The sequence below is a fragment of the Oppia nitens genome, unplaced genomic scaffold, assembly GCF_028296485.1.
Source record: "Oppia nitens isolate AA-2021 unplaced genomic scaffold, nextdenovo-longstitch-racon4-pilon3 scaffold33_pilon_pilon_pilon, whole genome shotgun sequence".
NCBI lineage: Eukaryota > Metazoa > Arthropoda > Arachnida > Sarcoptiformes > Oppiidae > Oppia > Oppia nitens.
The window spans coordinates 80,320-94,177 of NW_026533214.1; the positions used below are offsets into that span (position 1 = coordinate 80,320).

Consider the following 13,858-nt stretch of genomic DNA (forward strand, 5'->3'; position numbering starts at 1 on the left):
TAATAAAAATATCCAACATAAAAATAAAAATTAATTATTAAAAAACAAATATTTTACTTAAGTATAACTTTAATAATTAATTAGTTTATTTTTTTAAATCATAATTTTTTTAATTAGTTGAATATTAATAAATTAAACTAAATGATTATAATGTATATACATATTTTTTAGCATTATTATTATTATGAAAATAATTATTTATTTATATATTTATTATTTAATTAAACCAAACATAACCTAACCTAACCTAACCTAACCTAACCTAAGCTAACCTAACCTAACCTAACCTAACCTAACCTAACCTAATTAAACCTAACCTAATTAAACCTAACCTAACCTAACCTAACCTAACCTAATCCATCAACTATGATGATGATCATTATTATCATCATCATTATCACTGGCATCCCTGTCCCATGATTGACGTTCAGCTGTTCCAAACACCAGGAAAATACAGCCACCAATAATACTGATGGCGGCCGACATATAGAATATATAACTCCATTGTCGGCGGGGTTGGCCGGGACTGGCATCGATTATATAGCCGATGACCAGCGGTGTTATGAAACCGCAACTATAGGCTATGGTATTGGCGATGCCAAACACAGTGGCCGTAAAATTGTTGGTCATATCTATATAAGAAAATAAAATAAAACATATAATATGTCGGTTAATACAGTGTATGATATAATGTTTTAGGTTATAGTTTGAATTTTTTTTTTGGTTAACATATATAAACATAAATTTCCAAATTACAACATAATAATAATAATTATTAGTAATTATTATTATTATTATTATACATTACCTATCACTACAACAATATCACCACCAGCTTGCATACCAAAAAATAGCATACCCTTTAAATTAATAATTTTTAAATTTTAAAAATATAAATAATTAATTAATTTTATGCTTTAATAATGCATATATGTGTGTATGTGTATGTGTATGTGTATGTGTATGTGTATGTGTATGTGTATGTGTATGTGTATGTGTATGTGTATGTGTATGTGTATGTGTATGTGTATGTGTATGTGTATGTGTATGTGTATGTGTATGTGTATGTGTATGTGTATGTGTATGTGTATGTGTATGTGTATGTGTATGTGTATGTGTATGTGTATGTGTATGTGTATGTGTATGTGTATGTGTATGTGTATGTGTATGTGTATGTGTATGTGTATGTGTATGTGTATGTGTATGTGTATGTGTATGTGTATGTGTATGTGTATGTGTATGTGTATGTGTATGTGTATGTGTATGTGTATGTGTATGTGTATGTGTATGTGTATGTGTATGTGTATGTGTATGTGTATGTGTATGTGTATGTGTATGTGTATGTGTATGTGTATGTGTATGTGTATGTGTATGTGTATGTGTATGTGTATGTGTATGTGTATGTGTATGTGTATGTGTATGTGTATGTGTATGTGTATGTGTATGTGTATGTGTATGTGTATGTGTATGTGTATGTGTATGTGTATGTGTATGTGTAGGTGTAGGTGTATGTGTAGGTGTAGGTGTATGTGTATGTGTATGTGTAGGTGTAGGTGTAGGTGTATGTGTATGTGTATGTGTATGTGTATGTGTATGTGTATGTGTATGTGTATGTGTATGTGTATGTGTATGTGTATGTGTATGTGTATGTGTATGTGTATGTGTATGTGTATGTGTATGTGTATGTGTATGTGTATGTGTATGTGTATGTGTATGTGTATGTGTATGTGTATGTGTATGTGTATGTGTATGTGTATGTGTATGTGTATGTGTATGTGTATGTGTATGTGTATGTGTATGTGTATGTGTATGTGTATGTGTATGTGTATGTGTATGTGTATGTGTATGTGTATGTGTATGTGTATGTGTATGTGTATGTGTATGTGTATGTGTATGTGTATGTGTAGGTGTAGGTGTATGTGTAGGTGTAGGTGTATGTGTATGTGTATGTGTAGGTGTAGGTGTAGGTGTAGGTGTATGTGTATGTGTATGTGTATGTGTATGTGTATGTGTATGTGTATGTGTATGTGTATGTGTATGTGTATGTGTATGTGTATGTGTATGTGTATGTGTATGTGTATGTATTTACTAATGTAAATCATTAATTAAGTTAAATATATTATATTATTTTTTAATACTTACAATCATAATCAATGCTATAACTAATGCATTGTTGCATTGAGATAATGGTATAGCTATCAAACATATTGCCGATGCAATAGTAGCTAATTATACAAATTAAAAAAAATTATATTAATATATATATAATAAATTATCTATTATTAAATTTAAATTAAAAAATAAAATAAATATCTTGTTTTTATTTAGTCTACTAACACATTGATACGCATAGTTTTCTCAAAAATGTTTTACTAATCAATTGTTTGCTTAGAATAATATCGGAAATAAATCCAGTTATTATAAAACTAAATAATATTTATAAAAAATAAAATTAAAAAAAATTAAAACCAATTATTAATATTTTATATATAATAATTATGAAAATAATATATATATATATATATTTAAAAAAAATATAAAAAATATTTTAAATTAAAATTAATTAATTAATTTACCTAATTGTCATGATCAAATATATCATTGAGCTTATAAAACCATTCTATAATTATATAAATTAATTGATTGATAATTAATTATTAATTAATTGATTGATAATTAATTAATAATTAATTAAATAAAACTTGTTTGTTGTTGTGTGTATTAATAGATACTATTTTTTTTTTTAAAATAAAAAACATTTATTTATTAAACATATATAATTAAATATACTTTTTTTTTAAATATAGTCACTTAATCCTAATTTTTTTTAATATATCTATTTTTTAAAAAATTTATTTATATAAAAATTCATAGTTTTAAATAATAGTATTATTGATATATATTGATATATAAGAAAAAAAACATTTGTATTTTTAAAAGCATTTTATAAACTTTTTCAAAACATAAATAACCAATAAATAAATAATAATACTAGTCCTATCCCATTAACCCTATCTATAATAAAAATCTATACATTGCTTAGGTAGATAGATAGAAACGTGGTTGTCGGTGGTGGGTGGGTGTGTGGTTAAATTTATAACCTATTACCTACCTGTTCAATGGGATAGTTGAATATTGTTTGCAGATAAGTGGGTAATTTCGATAGAAACAATTGATTGGACCAATTTACACAAAATTTGACAATAATTAAGGCTAAAAATTGTTTAGATAATAGTATGGCTTTCCAGGGAACCGGTAGTTTCGTTTTACTATTAGTATTACCATTAATATTGGTTTTAATATAGAGAAGCTCCCGGTTTGTAATACATGGATGACTAGTTGGTTCGCTAGTGATAAACAATGACCAAACCAGTAGCCATACGCTGCATATGATTGCTATTTATTTATTTAATTATTTATTTAATAATAATAATTATTAGTATTATTATAAAATTATAAACAAATTAAATAAAAATATATTAATACAATATATAATACAATATATATATATATATATATATATATATATATATACTAATTACCCGATACATAGAAAACCGATGGCCACCCACCGGCAAACCCGTGTTCAGCTAAATAACCGGATAATGCATTTGTGGTAACTGTGCCGACATTACTGCCGGCCACCATAAACGCTAGGAAAGTACTGTTTTTTATAATAATAATAATAATTAATATAACATTTAGAGTTAGGGGTCGGGATGTGGTAGGGGAGAGGGGGTACAACTTGAATATTTGGCTACTTTAAATTGAAAAGGTATTATATAGTATGTATGACAGTGTATGGGTATGTTTGTTTGTGTGTGTGTGTATGTTTGTTTTTTATGTGTGTGTTTGTGTGTGTGTATGTGTGTGTGTGTGTGTGTGAATACTATATAATAAGTTATTATGTGTGTGTATGTGTGTGTATGTGTGTGTATGTGGGTGTATGTGGGTGTATGTGGGTGTATGTGGGTGTATGTGGGTGTATGTGGGTGTATGTGGGTGTATGTGGGTGTATGTGTATTTATGTATGTGTATGTTTGTATATTTATGTTTGTGTTTGTATATAAACATTATGTGTGTGTTAGTGTTTGTATTATGTTTATATGTTTGTATGTGTGACTACTATATAATAATATACCTGCGCTCGTGATCGGGTACCCATTTGGAAAACAATGCATACAATGATGGAAGTATAAATGCCTGAAACATACCGAGCACTACACGACTGGCCACAAGTAGCCAATAGATTCGGGTTCGGGCTATCACAGGTGTCAGTACGTTGATTAACATTGAACCGGCCTGACCTCCGGCACACAACCATTTGGCGCCAAACATTTCGGCCAGTCGTCCGCCAACTATTTGAAACACTAGATAGCCGTAGAAAAATGCACCCAATATTTGACTTTGGGTTGATTCGGACCAATCAAATTCACCATGATGATTTTGTTGTTGTTGTTGATTATTATTATCAGTAATATGACCATGTTCATTAAATATATTGCAAGCATCACTACTATATTTACTATTACTATTGTTATTGTTGCTTGATGATTTTATTGTAGTAGTAGTAGCTGACATAGCTACTATGGCTATACTTAAATTGACCCGGCATATATAGATATTGAATGTAGCCCATACTGTCAGGGCTAGTACTATGTAGCGCACTGGTAGTCTAATTGTTTTAAACAATTTACAACAATTATTATTATTATTATTATTTTGAACATGACTACTACTACTAATTATTATGTTGCTATGATTAATATTACCATGATCAATTTTGTTACTAACATTAGTAGCACTAGACATAATTAATTAATTGAATAAATATTACCTAATAATAATTATAATACTATTATAATAGTAATTATTATTAACTAATTAGATATATATCTATATATATATAATAATAAAATAATTTTTTTTTAATTTTTCAATACAACAAACAAACAATTATATAAATAAAACTTTTAATAATAATAATATTATTATATAAAGAAAATATCATATATATATATAATAAATAATTTATATATTTTTTATTAAGTTTATTACCTGAATACCTATTTACCTATATATTTATATACAGTATATATATATAAACTAGAAATTATCAATAAACTTAAAAAAAATATATATTTTTTATTATTATTTTATTTTCTAGTATATCAATGATTAAGCAAATAATTTTCTAAATAATAAATATATGTATATATATTTGTTTTTATATTATATGATAAAAGTACTTAAAAAACAATAATTTATGAAATAATGTTTAATATAAAAAATGTTTTTTTTCACAATATTAAGTTTTCATAATAAGTTATTCAATTAACTAAATAATTATTAAAATGTATTAAGTAATAATAGTTATACTAATTAAAATTAATTATTATAAATTATACGATTAGTATACAAAAAAAAATATATATATATATATAATATATACAAATAACAATTTGTGATGATATTTAATTAATCAAAATAAATTTTTATTTTATTTATTTATTATTTTGCATTATTAATAATAATAATAATAATTTTGATAAAAAACATAAAAATTATACTTTAAATAACAGTTATAACAATTAGTATGTATTATAAATATGTTTAAATAAATATTTTTGAAAAAAATTATAATTAATTATAATATTATAATCAAATGTTATTAATGCCTACTAATTACTACTGATACTACTAGTCCCTGTCCTACAAACCTTACTGTCCTTACTATTGACGATTAGTTGCCAGTGTTGACGTTTCAGGCCGAACCGATGGCCAGGAAAACACAGCCGCCGCCAACTAAACTGATAGCCGCCGCCGACATATAGAAAGCCCGTAAAGCCCATTGTCGACGGGAACGATCGTATCTGTGTTAGTATCTATGACTTCTACTACTACTACATCCCTGTCCTCAACTACTACCTCCTCCTCCTCCTCGTCAACCACCACTACGACCACATCATCCCTATCCCATGGTTGCCGATCGGCCGATCCAAACACCAGGAAAACAATACCACCCAAAACACTGACAGCGGCCGACATATAGAATATATAACTCCATTGCCGACGGGGTCGGTCGGGACTGGCCTCCACTATGTAGCCGATGACCAGCGGTGTTATGAAACCGCAAACCGTTGCCAGAGTGTTGGCGATGGCAAACACAGTGGCCGTAAAATTGTTGGTCATATCTATTATTATAATAAATATTTTTAAAAAAAAAATATAAATAAAAATAATTTATTAACAAAAATAAATATTATTATTTTTTAAATAGTTTATTAATATGCAAAAAAATTAACTAAAAAAATTAATTAATTAATTTTTATTTAGATATATAATACCTGCAACTATAGCTATATCACCGCCAGCTTGCGTACCAAACAATAGCATAGCCTATGATTACAACAAAAAATTAATTAAATTAAATTAATTAATTTAGTTAATAGTTATTTATAGATATAAAATGTATTACAAAAAAAAACATAATAATAATAATTAATATTATTAAACAAAAAATAATTACAATTAATATTAAAGCAATCACTAGACTATTGTTACATTGAGCCCATGGTATGGCTGCCAAACATATTGCCGATCCAATAGTAGCTGAAAAATAAACAATAAAAATTGTTTGTATTAAACAAACAAAAAATTAAAATTAAAAACATTTATAGATTTATAATATAAAATTTTTTTTATTAAATAAAAAAATAGTTTACAAACAAATTGATTCAAATAGTTTTCTCAACAATGTTTTGCTAATCAACTGTTGGCGTAAAATAAAATCGGCAATTAATCCGCTAAATAATAGACTTAACGCAAAAGTTTAGATTAAATAATAATTTTAAAATAAATAATATTAATTTATATAAATTTTATTTTATAAATTTATTTAATTACCTGATTGTCAACATTACATATACCATAGAATTTATAAAACCATTCTATATTAGATAATAAAGTACAGGTAATTACAGGTATATAGTATATATATATATAAGCTAACTAATTTACCGTGCTATTAACTAAATGTACTGTATTTTATAATAATAATAATAATAATAATAGCTATGTAAATATGATATTTATAACTGTATTTTATTTAAATATATATTAATATACCTGTATTTTATAATCTAATACATATTTATATTACAGGTATATTACAGGTATAGCTAATACCTAATATATATATATATATATATTAAAATAAAATATAGTAATAAATATCATATTTAAATAGCTATTATTATTATAAAATACAGTACATTTAGTCAATAGCACGCTTAGTTAGCTTATTATTATTATTATTATTATTATTATTATTATTATTATTATTATTATTATTATTATTATTATTATTATTATTATTTAGTTATTAAATGGGTACATACATAACTGTAACATAACATACCGGTATAGTACCGGAACAGTACATACCTGATCGATAGGATAGTTGTATACTGTTTTCAAATATGATGGCAATTTCGATAGGAATAGCTGATAGTTCCAACATATACACCATTTGACTATAATTACTGACCAAACCGGTTTGGACATTAGGATAGCCAACCAGGGAACCGGTAGTTTTTTCTGATTACTATCACCACTACCATCAACAGTATTAGATGGCTTAATATAGAGAAGCTCCCGATGTGTAATACATGGATGATCGCGGGGTTCACTAGTTATTAGCAATGACCACATCAGTAGCCATACGCTACATATGATTGCTATTTATTTATTTATTAATAATTAATATTATTTTTTAATTTATTACAATAAATATATATCATAGTAAAAGCTGTACTGTAAAAAAATATACAACTAATTACCCGATACATAGAAAACTGATGGCCAACCGCCGGCAAACCCGTGTCGGGCCAAATAGCCGGACATTGCGTTTGCGGCAATAGTGCCGGCATTGCCGCCGACCGACAGTAACGATAGAAATGTACTTGATAAATTATTTAAATTTATTTTTTTTTTGATTAACAAATGTTAGTAGTAATGTGGAAATCAGGTATACTGTATGTCTATATACTGTATATATAATTTACAGTATTATATAGTGTATGTGTGTGTATGTGTGTATGTGTGTATATGTATGTGTATGTATGTGTGTGTATGTGTGTATGTGTGTATGTGTGTATGTGTGTATGTGTGTATGTGTGTATGTGTGTATGTGTGTATGTGTGTATGTGTGTATGTGTGTATGTGTGTATGTGTGTATGTGTGTATGTGTGTATGTGTGTATGTGTGTATGTGTGTATGTGTGTATGTGTGTATGTGTGTATGTGTGTATGTGTGTATGTGTGTATGTGTGTATGTGTGTATGTGTGTATGTGTGTATGTGTGTATGTGTGTATGTGTGTATGTGTGTATGTGTGTATGTGTGTATGTGTGTATGTGTGTATGTGTGTATGTGTGTATGTGTGTATGTGTGTATGTGTGTATGTGTGTATGTGTGTATGTGTGTATGTGTGTATGTGTGTATGTGTGTATGTGTGTATGTGTGTATGTGTGTATGTGTGTGTGTKTGTGTGTGTGTGTGTATGTGTGTATGTGTGTATGTGTGTATGTGTGTATGTGTGTATGTGTGTATGTGTGTATGTGTGTATGTGTGTATGTGTGTATGTGTATGTGTATGTGTACGTTTGTGTATGTGTGAGAGTATGTGTGTGTATGTGTTTGTATGTGTTTGTATGTGTTTGTATGTGTTTGTATGTGTTTGTATGTGTTTGTATGTGTTTGTATGTGTTTGTATGTGTTTGTATGTGTTTGTATGTGTTTGTATGTGTTTGTATGTGTTTGTATGTGTTTGTATTTGTCTGTATGTGTATATGTATGTGTGTATATGTATGTATGTGTGTGTGTGTGTATGTGTGTGTGTGTGTGTGTGTGTGTGTGTGTGTGTATGTGTATGTTTTTGTGTGTATATGTAATTACTAAATAATAATATACCTGCGCTCATTATCGGGTGCCCATTTAGAAAACAATGCATACAACGATGGAAATATGAATGCCTGAAACATACCGAGCACTACACGACTGCCAATCAATAGCCAATAGATTCGGGTTCGGGCTATCAATGGTGTCAGTGCGTTGATCATCAGCGATACGGTCATACCTCCGGCGCACAACCATTTGGCGCCAAACATTTCGGCCAGTCGTCCGCCAACTATTTGAAACACTAGATAGCCGTAGAAAAATGCGCCCAATATTTGACTTTGGGTTGATTCGGACCAATCAAATTCACCATGATGATTTTGTTGATAATTATTATTAGTATCACCATGGTCATCAAATATATTACAAGCATCGCTACTAATATTATCATGGTGTTTAATAATATTAATAATACTATTGTTGCTAGATGATTGTTTACTATTAGTAGATTTGGACATGGCCACTATGGTTATGCTCAAATTGAACCGGCACATATACAAATTGAATGTAGCTAGTACTGACAGGCCTAGTACTATGTAGCGCACAGGTATTGGGGGCATAAAACATCCAGTACCTTTATTATTATTATTATTATTATTAACTGGATCATTTAAATTATTATTGTTATCAAAATTATTAACATTGTTATCAATTATTGATAAATTGTTTTTATTTACAACATTCATAATTATTAATTTAATATATATTTATAATTTTATTTCTATTAAAAATTAATACAATAACTTTTAAAAAAATTTATTTAGTAATAATTATTTTTAAAATTAAAAATTATATTATTTTTTTTTATTATAATTGTATTAATTAGCTTGATATCAAATAAAATATGATACGATTAAAATATTTTTAAAGTATATAAAAAAAATAAATTATTATTAAATTACTTCATAGTATTATATTTTTATAATTATTATTATTACTATTATTTAAATTTCTGTAATTTAAACTTTTCAATAGTAATAGTAATAATATTTAATATAAACTATTAATAATGTATAATATTTATATAACAATTAGTAATAAAATAAATTTAAAGTTTAATTTATTAAATATGAATTTCATATTAATATATTTTTTTTAATATAATAGACTAAATTTAATATACAATAATACAATGTATAAACAATTTAATAATTATAATAATAAAACAATAAAATAATACTACAATTAACAACTAAATTATTTTTAAAAAACAATAAAATAAAGTAATTAATTATTTACTTATTTTAAAAACAATTAATTGCTATAATAACTTATTATACAGTATATTAGATATATAATATATATATTATTAATAAAAAAAAGTATATTTAATTTAATTAATTAATTAATTATTACAAAAAAAAAATTGTTTATGCATTTTATCTATATTTTTAAATTTATAGTATGATTTTACTTTAATTATACTTAATGGTTAACATTTAATTTATTATTATTATTATTATTAATAAATCTAATATAATTTATATAATAGCAAATAAAAATTGCATTGAATTTAATTATTTGAAAAAAATAAATAAATATTTATTGAATTGTTTGTGTAATTAAAAACAAAAACAAAAATGATTTTCAAAAAATTAAAAAACATGTATAAATAATATAATTAATATAATTTAAATAATATATATACAGTCATATTATTTATAATCAAAGTTTGGTTACATTGTTATTATCTATGACTTCTACTACCTCCCTGTCCTCTACTACTGACCCCTCCTCATCGTCCATCACCACCACCACTACATCATCCCTATCCCATGGTTGCCGATCGGCCGATCCAAACACCAGGAAAACAATACCACCCAAAACACTGATGGCGGCCGATATATAGAATATATAACTCCATTGCCGACGGGGTCGTTGGTCGGGACTGGCCTCGACTATGTAGCCGATGACCAGCGGTGTTATGAAACCGCATGTAAACGCTATGGTGTTGGCGATGGCAAACACAGTGGCCGTAAAATTGTTGGTCATATCTATATATATATATATATATATATATATATATATAATATATATATATATATAACAAACATATATAATTTTATTACATTTATTACATTATTTAACAATTATTATTATTATTATTATTAATATTTAATATTACATTTTATTTGGGGAAATAAAAAGTTATTTTTTAAAAAAATATTAAAATAATAAAATAAATTTGTTCACATAATTTCTAACTATTAATAGAAATTTTTTGTTGTTGAAAATAATAATAATTATAATAAAATCAATATAAAGTATATATATATATATATATATAATAATAATAAATAGTTATTACCTGAAACTATAGCTACATCACCGCCAGCTTGCATACCATAAAATATCATACCCTTTATAATAAATACAATATATATATATATAATATTAATTAAAAAAAAAAAAAAATTTATATAATTAATAATATACTTGAAATTATTAGAAAATATTTGGTATATAATAATATATTTTTAAAAAATTTTGATTGAAAAAATTTCACATACAATCATAAACAATACAATTACTATAGTATTGTTACATTGAGCCCATGGTATGGCTGCCAAACATATTGCCGATCCTATGGTAGCTAAACAACAACAACAACAACAACAACAATAATAATAATAATAAAAACACAAAAAATTTTAATAATAAGTTATAAATATATATATATATATATATATTTAAAAAAAAATTAATTATTGAATCTTAAAAAACAAACCAAATGATTCAAATAATTTTCTTGAAAATGTTTTACTAATTAATTTTCGGCGTTCAATAAAATCGGCAACTAATCCACTTAATAGCATACTAAAGCAATTAATAATAATTAATTAATTAATTAATTAAATTAAATAAATAAAATAAAATAATTAATTTTTTAACAAAAAAAAATAATTATAGTATTACCTGATTGTCAACACTACATAAACTATTGAATTTATAAAACCATTCTAATATTAATAAATAATTTTTTTTTTTTAAATTAAATATTAAAATTTAAAATAAATTATATTTATAATAGTTATTATAATATATTAAAAAAAAATATTTTTTTTATTATATATGAAATAATAATAATAGTAATTATCAATATATATATATATGTATAATAATTTTTTTTTAAAAAAACTAATATACTTATAAATAAATAAATTATAAATAATTTTTCTACAATGCTTGGGTAGTTTTTTTTGTTATTATTATACTAGTAATAGTAATAGTAGTGATATCCTTAAAAAACAAACAAACATACCTGTTCAATGGGATAATTGAATACTGTTTTCAAATATGATGGCAATTTCGATAGGAACAGCTGATAGTTCCAACATATACACCATTTGACTATAATTGTAGACCAAATTGGTTTGGATAGTAGAATAGCCAACCAGGGAACCGGTAGTTTATTTTTACTACTATTATTACTACTACTACTACTACTACCACCACCACCACCACCACCACCACTACTACTACCATTAGCACCGATATTTGATTCAATGTACAGAAGCTCTCGCTGAGTAATACATGGATGACTAGTTGGTTCGCTAGTGATAAACAATGACCAAACCAGTAGCCATACGCTGCATATGATTGCTATTTATTTATTTAATTAATTATTATGATTATAAAATTTAATACTTTTATATATATTATATATTATATAATAGTATATTGTATATACAGTATAGTGATATCATAATAATATGTAGTGTTAATAAAAAAATAAATAATAATAATTACTAATTACCCGATACATAGAAAATCGATGGCCATCCACCGGCAAACCCGTGTTCAGCTAAATAACCGGATAATGCATTTGTGGTAACTGTACCCAAATGGCCGCCTATGCATGTAACCGCCAGGAAAGTACTAAATTAAAAATAGTTTGTAATTTTTTTATGTTTTTTTTAATAATAATAATGAAAATGTGGAAAATAATGTGTATGTGTGTGTATGTGTGTGTATGTGTGTGTATGTGTGTGTATGTGTGTGTATGTGTGTGTATGTGTGTGTATGTGTGTGTATGTGTGTGTATGTGTGTGTATGTATGTGTATGTGTGTGTATGTGTGTATGTGTGTATGTGTGTGTATGTGTGTGTATGTGTGTGTATGTGTGTGTATGTGTGTGTATGTGTGTGTGTATGTGTGTGTATGTGTGTGTATGTGTGTGTATGTGTGTGTATGTGTGTGTATGTGTGTGTATGTGTGTGTATGTGTGTGTATGTGTGTGTATGTGTGTGTATGTGTGTGTATGTGTGTGTATGTGTGTGTGTGTGTGTGTGTATGTGTGTATGTTTGTGTGTCTACTAAATGATAACATACCTGCGCTCGTGATCGGGCGCCCATTTAGAACACAGTGCATACAATGATGGAAGTATAAATGCCTGAAACATACCGAGCACTACACGACTGGCCACTAGTAGCCAATAGATTTGGGTTCGGGCTATCAATGGTGTCATGGCGTTGATCATCAGCGACACTGCCATACCTGCAGCGCACAACCATTTGGCGCCAAACAGTTCGGCCAGTCGTCCGCCAACTATTTGAAACACTAGATAGCCGTAGAAAAATGCGCCCAATATTTGACTCTGTGTTGATTCCGACCAATCAAATTCACCATGATGATTTTGTTGTTGTTGTTGATTATTATTATCAATATGACCATGTTCATTAAATATATTGCAAGCATCGCTACTATGATCATTGTTGTTGGTGTTGTTGCTTGATGAGTTATTAAATTTGGACATGGCCACTATGGCTATACTCAAATTGATCCGGCACATGTACATAATAAACATAATCAACAGTGCCATACTAAGTACTAGATAGCGTACAGGTATAATTGATCTAAAACACCCAGTACCATTATTATTATTATTATTATTATTATTAT

General features: G+C 26.6%; 3 protein-coding genes across 3 annotated transcripts; all 3 read right to left on the minus strand.

The window, feature by feature from the left end:
* Positions 1-360: 360 nt before the first annotated feature.
* On the minus strand, positions 361-4,615 carry LOC128956808 (putative inorganic phosphate cotransporter). Its single transcript, XM_054302521.1, has 6 exons — positions 4,599-4,615; positions 4,142-4,531; positions 3,543-3,664; positions 3,113-3,396; positions 809-860; positions 361-632 (listed from the first exon to the last, which is right to left on the minus strand). The coding sequence occupies exons 1-6, from the start codon at positions 4,613-4,615 to the stop codon at positions 361-363; spliced, it is 1,137 nt and encodes a 378-aa protein (XP_054158496.1).
* Positions 4,616-5,805: 1,190 nt separating this feature from the next.
* LOC128956809 (putative inorganic phosphate cotransporter) lies at positions 5,806-9,413 on the minus strand. Its single transcript, XM_054302522.1, has 7 exons — positions 8,971-9,413; positions 7,842-7,963; positions 7,550-7,739; positions 6,730-6,818; positions 6,530-6,612; positions 6,348-6,399; positions 5,806-6,194 (listed from the first exon to the last, which is right to left on the minus strand). The coding sequence occupies exons 1-7, from the start codon at positions 9,411-9,413 to the stop codon at positions 5,806-5,808; spliced, it is 1,368 nt and encodes a 455-aa protein (XP_054158497.1).
* A 1,207-nt stretch (positions 9,414-10,620) lies between these two features.
* LOC128956810 (putative inorganic phosphate cotransporter) lies at positions 10,621-13,778 on the minus strand. The gene is made up of 7 exons (XM_054302523.1): positions 13,288-13,778; positions 12,713-12,834; positions 12,439-12,558; positions 11,872-11,893; positions 11,684-11,772; positions 11,501-11,548; positions 10,621-10,949 (listed from the first exon to the last, which is right to left on the minus strand). Exons 1-7 carry the CDS (start codon positions 13,776-13,778, stop codon positions 10,621-10,623), a joined length of 1,221 nt encoding a protein of 406 aa, XP_054158498.1.
* Between the last annotated feature and the right edge of the window lie 80 nt (positions 13,779-13,858).

What these genes read in the sequence shown, in the direction of transcription:
- LOC128956808 (XM_054302521.1), bottom strand. An exon ending in TCAACTATCCCATTGAACAG is followed by an intron (nt 861 to 3,112) that starts GTAGGTAATAGG and finishes ATTAATTTAAAG; the next exon opens with GGTATGCTATTTTTTGGTAT. An exon ending in TGATATTGTTGTAGTGATAG is followed by an intron (nt 633 to 808) that starts GTAATGTATAAT and finishes TTTCTTATATAG; the next exon opens with ATATGACCAACAATTTTACG.
- LOC128956809 (XM_054302522.1), bottom strand. Translation starts at nt 9,413, where the DNA reads ATGTCCAAATCTACTAATAGTAAACAATCATCTAGCAACAATAGTATT. An exon ending in TGATTGCTTTAATATTAATT is followed by an intron (nt 6,400 to 6,529) that starts GTAATTATTTTT and finishes TTGTAATCATAG; the next exon opens with GCTATGCTATTGTTTGGTAC. An exon ending in TGATATAGCTATAGTTGCAG is followed by an intron (nt 6,195 to 6,347) that starts GTATTATATATC and finishes TTATAATAATAG; the next exon opens with ATATGACCAACAATTTTACG.
- LOC128956810 (XM_054302523.1), bottom strand. Translation starts at nt 13,778, where the DNA reads ATGGCACTGTTGATTATGTTTATTATGTACATGTGCCGGATCAATTTG. An exon ending in GCGCCCGATCACGAGCGCAG is followed by an intron (nt 12,835 to 13,287) that starts GTATGTTATCAT and finishes TTTTTAATTTAG; the next exon opens with TACTTTCCTGGCGGTTACAT. An exon ending in ATCGATTTTCTATGTATCGG is followed by an intron (nt 12,559 to 12,712) that starts GTAATTAGTAAT and finishes ATAAATAAATAG; the next exon opens with CAATCATATGCAGCGTATGG.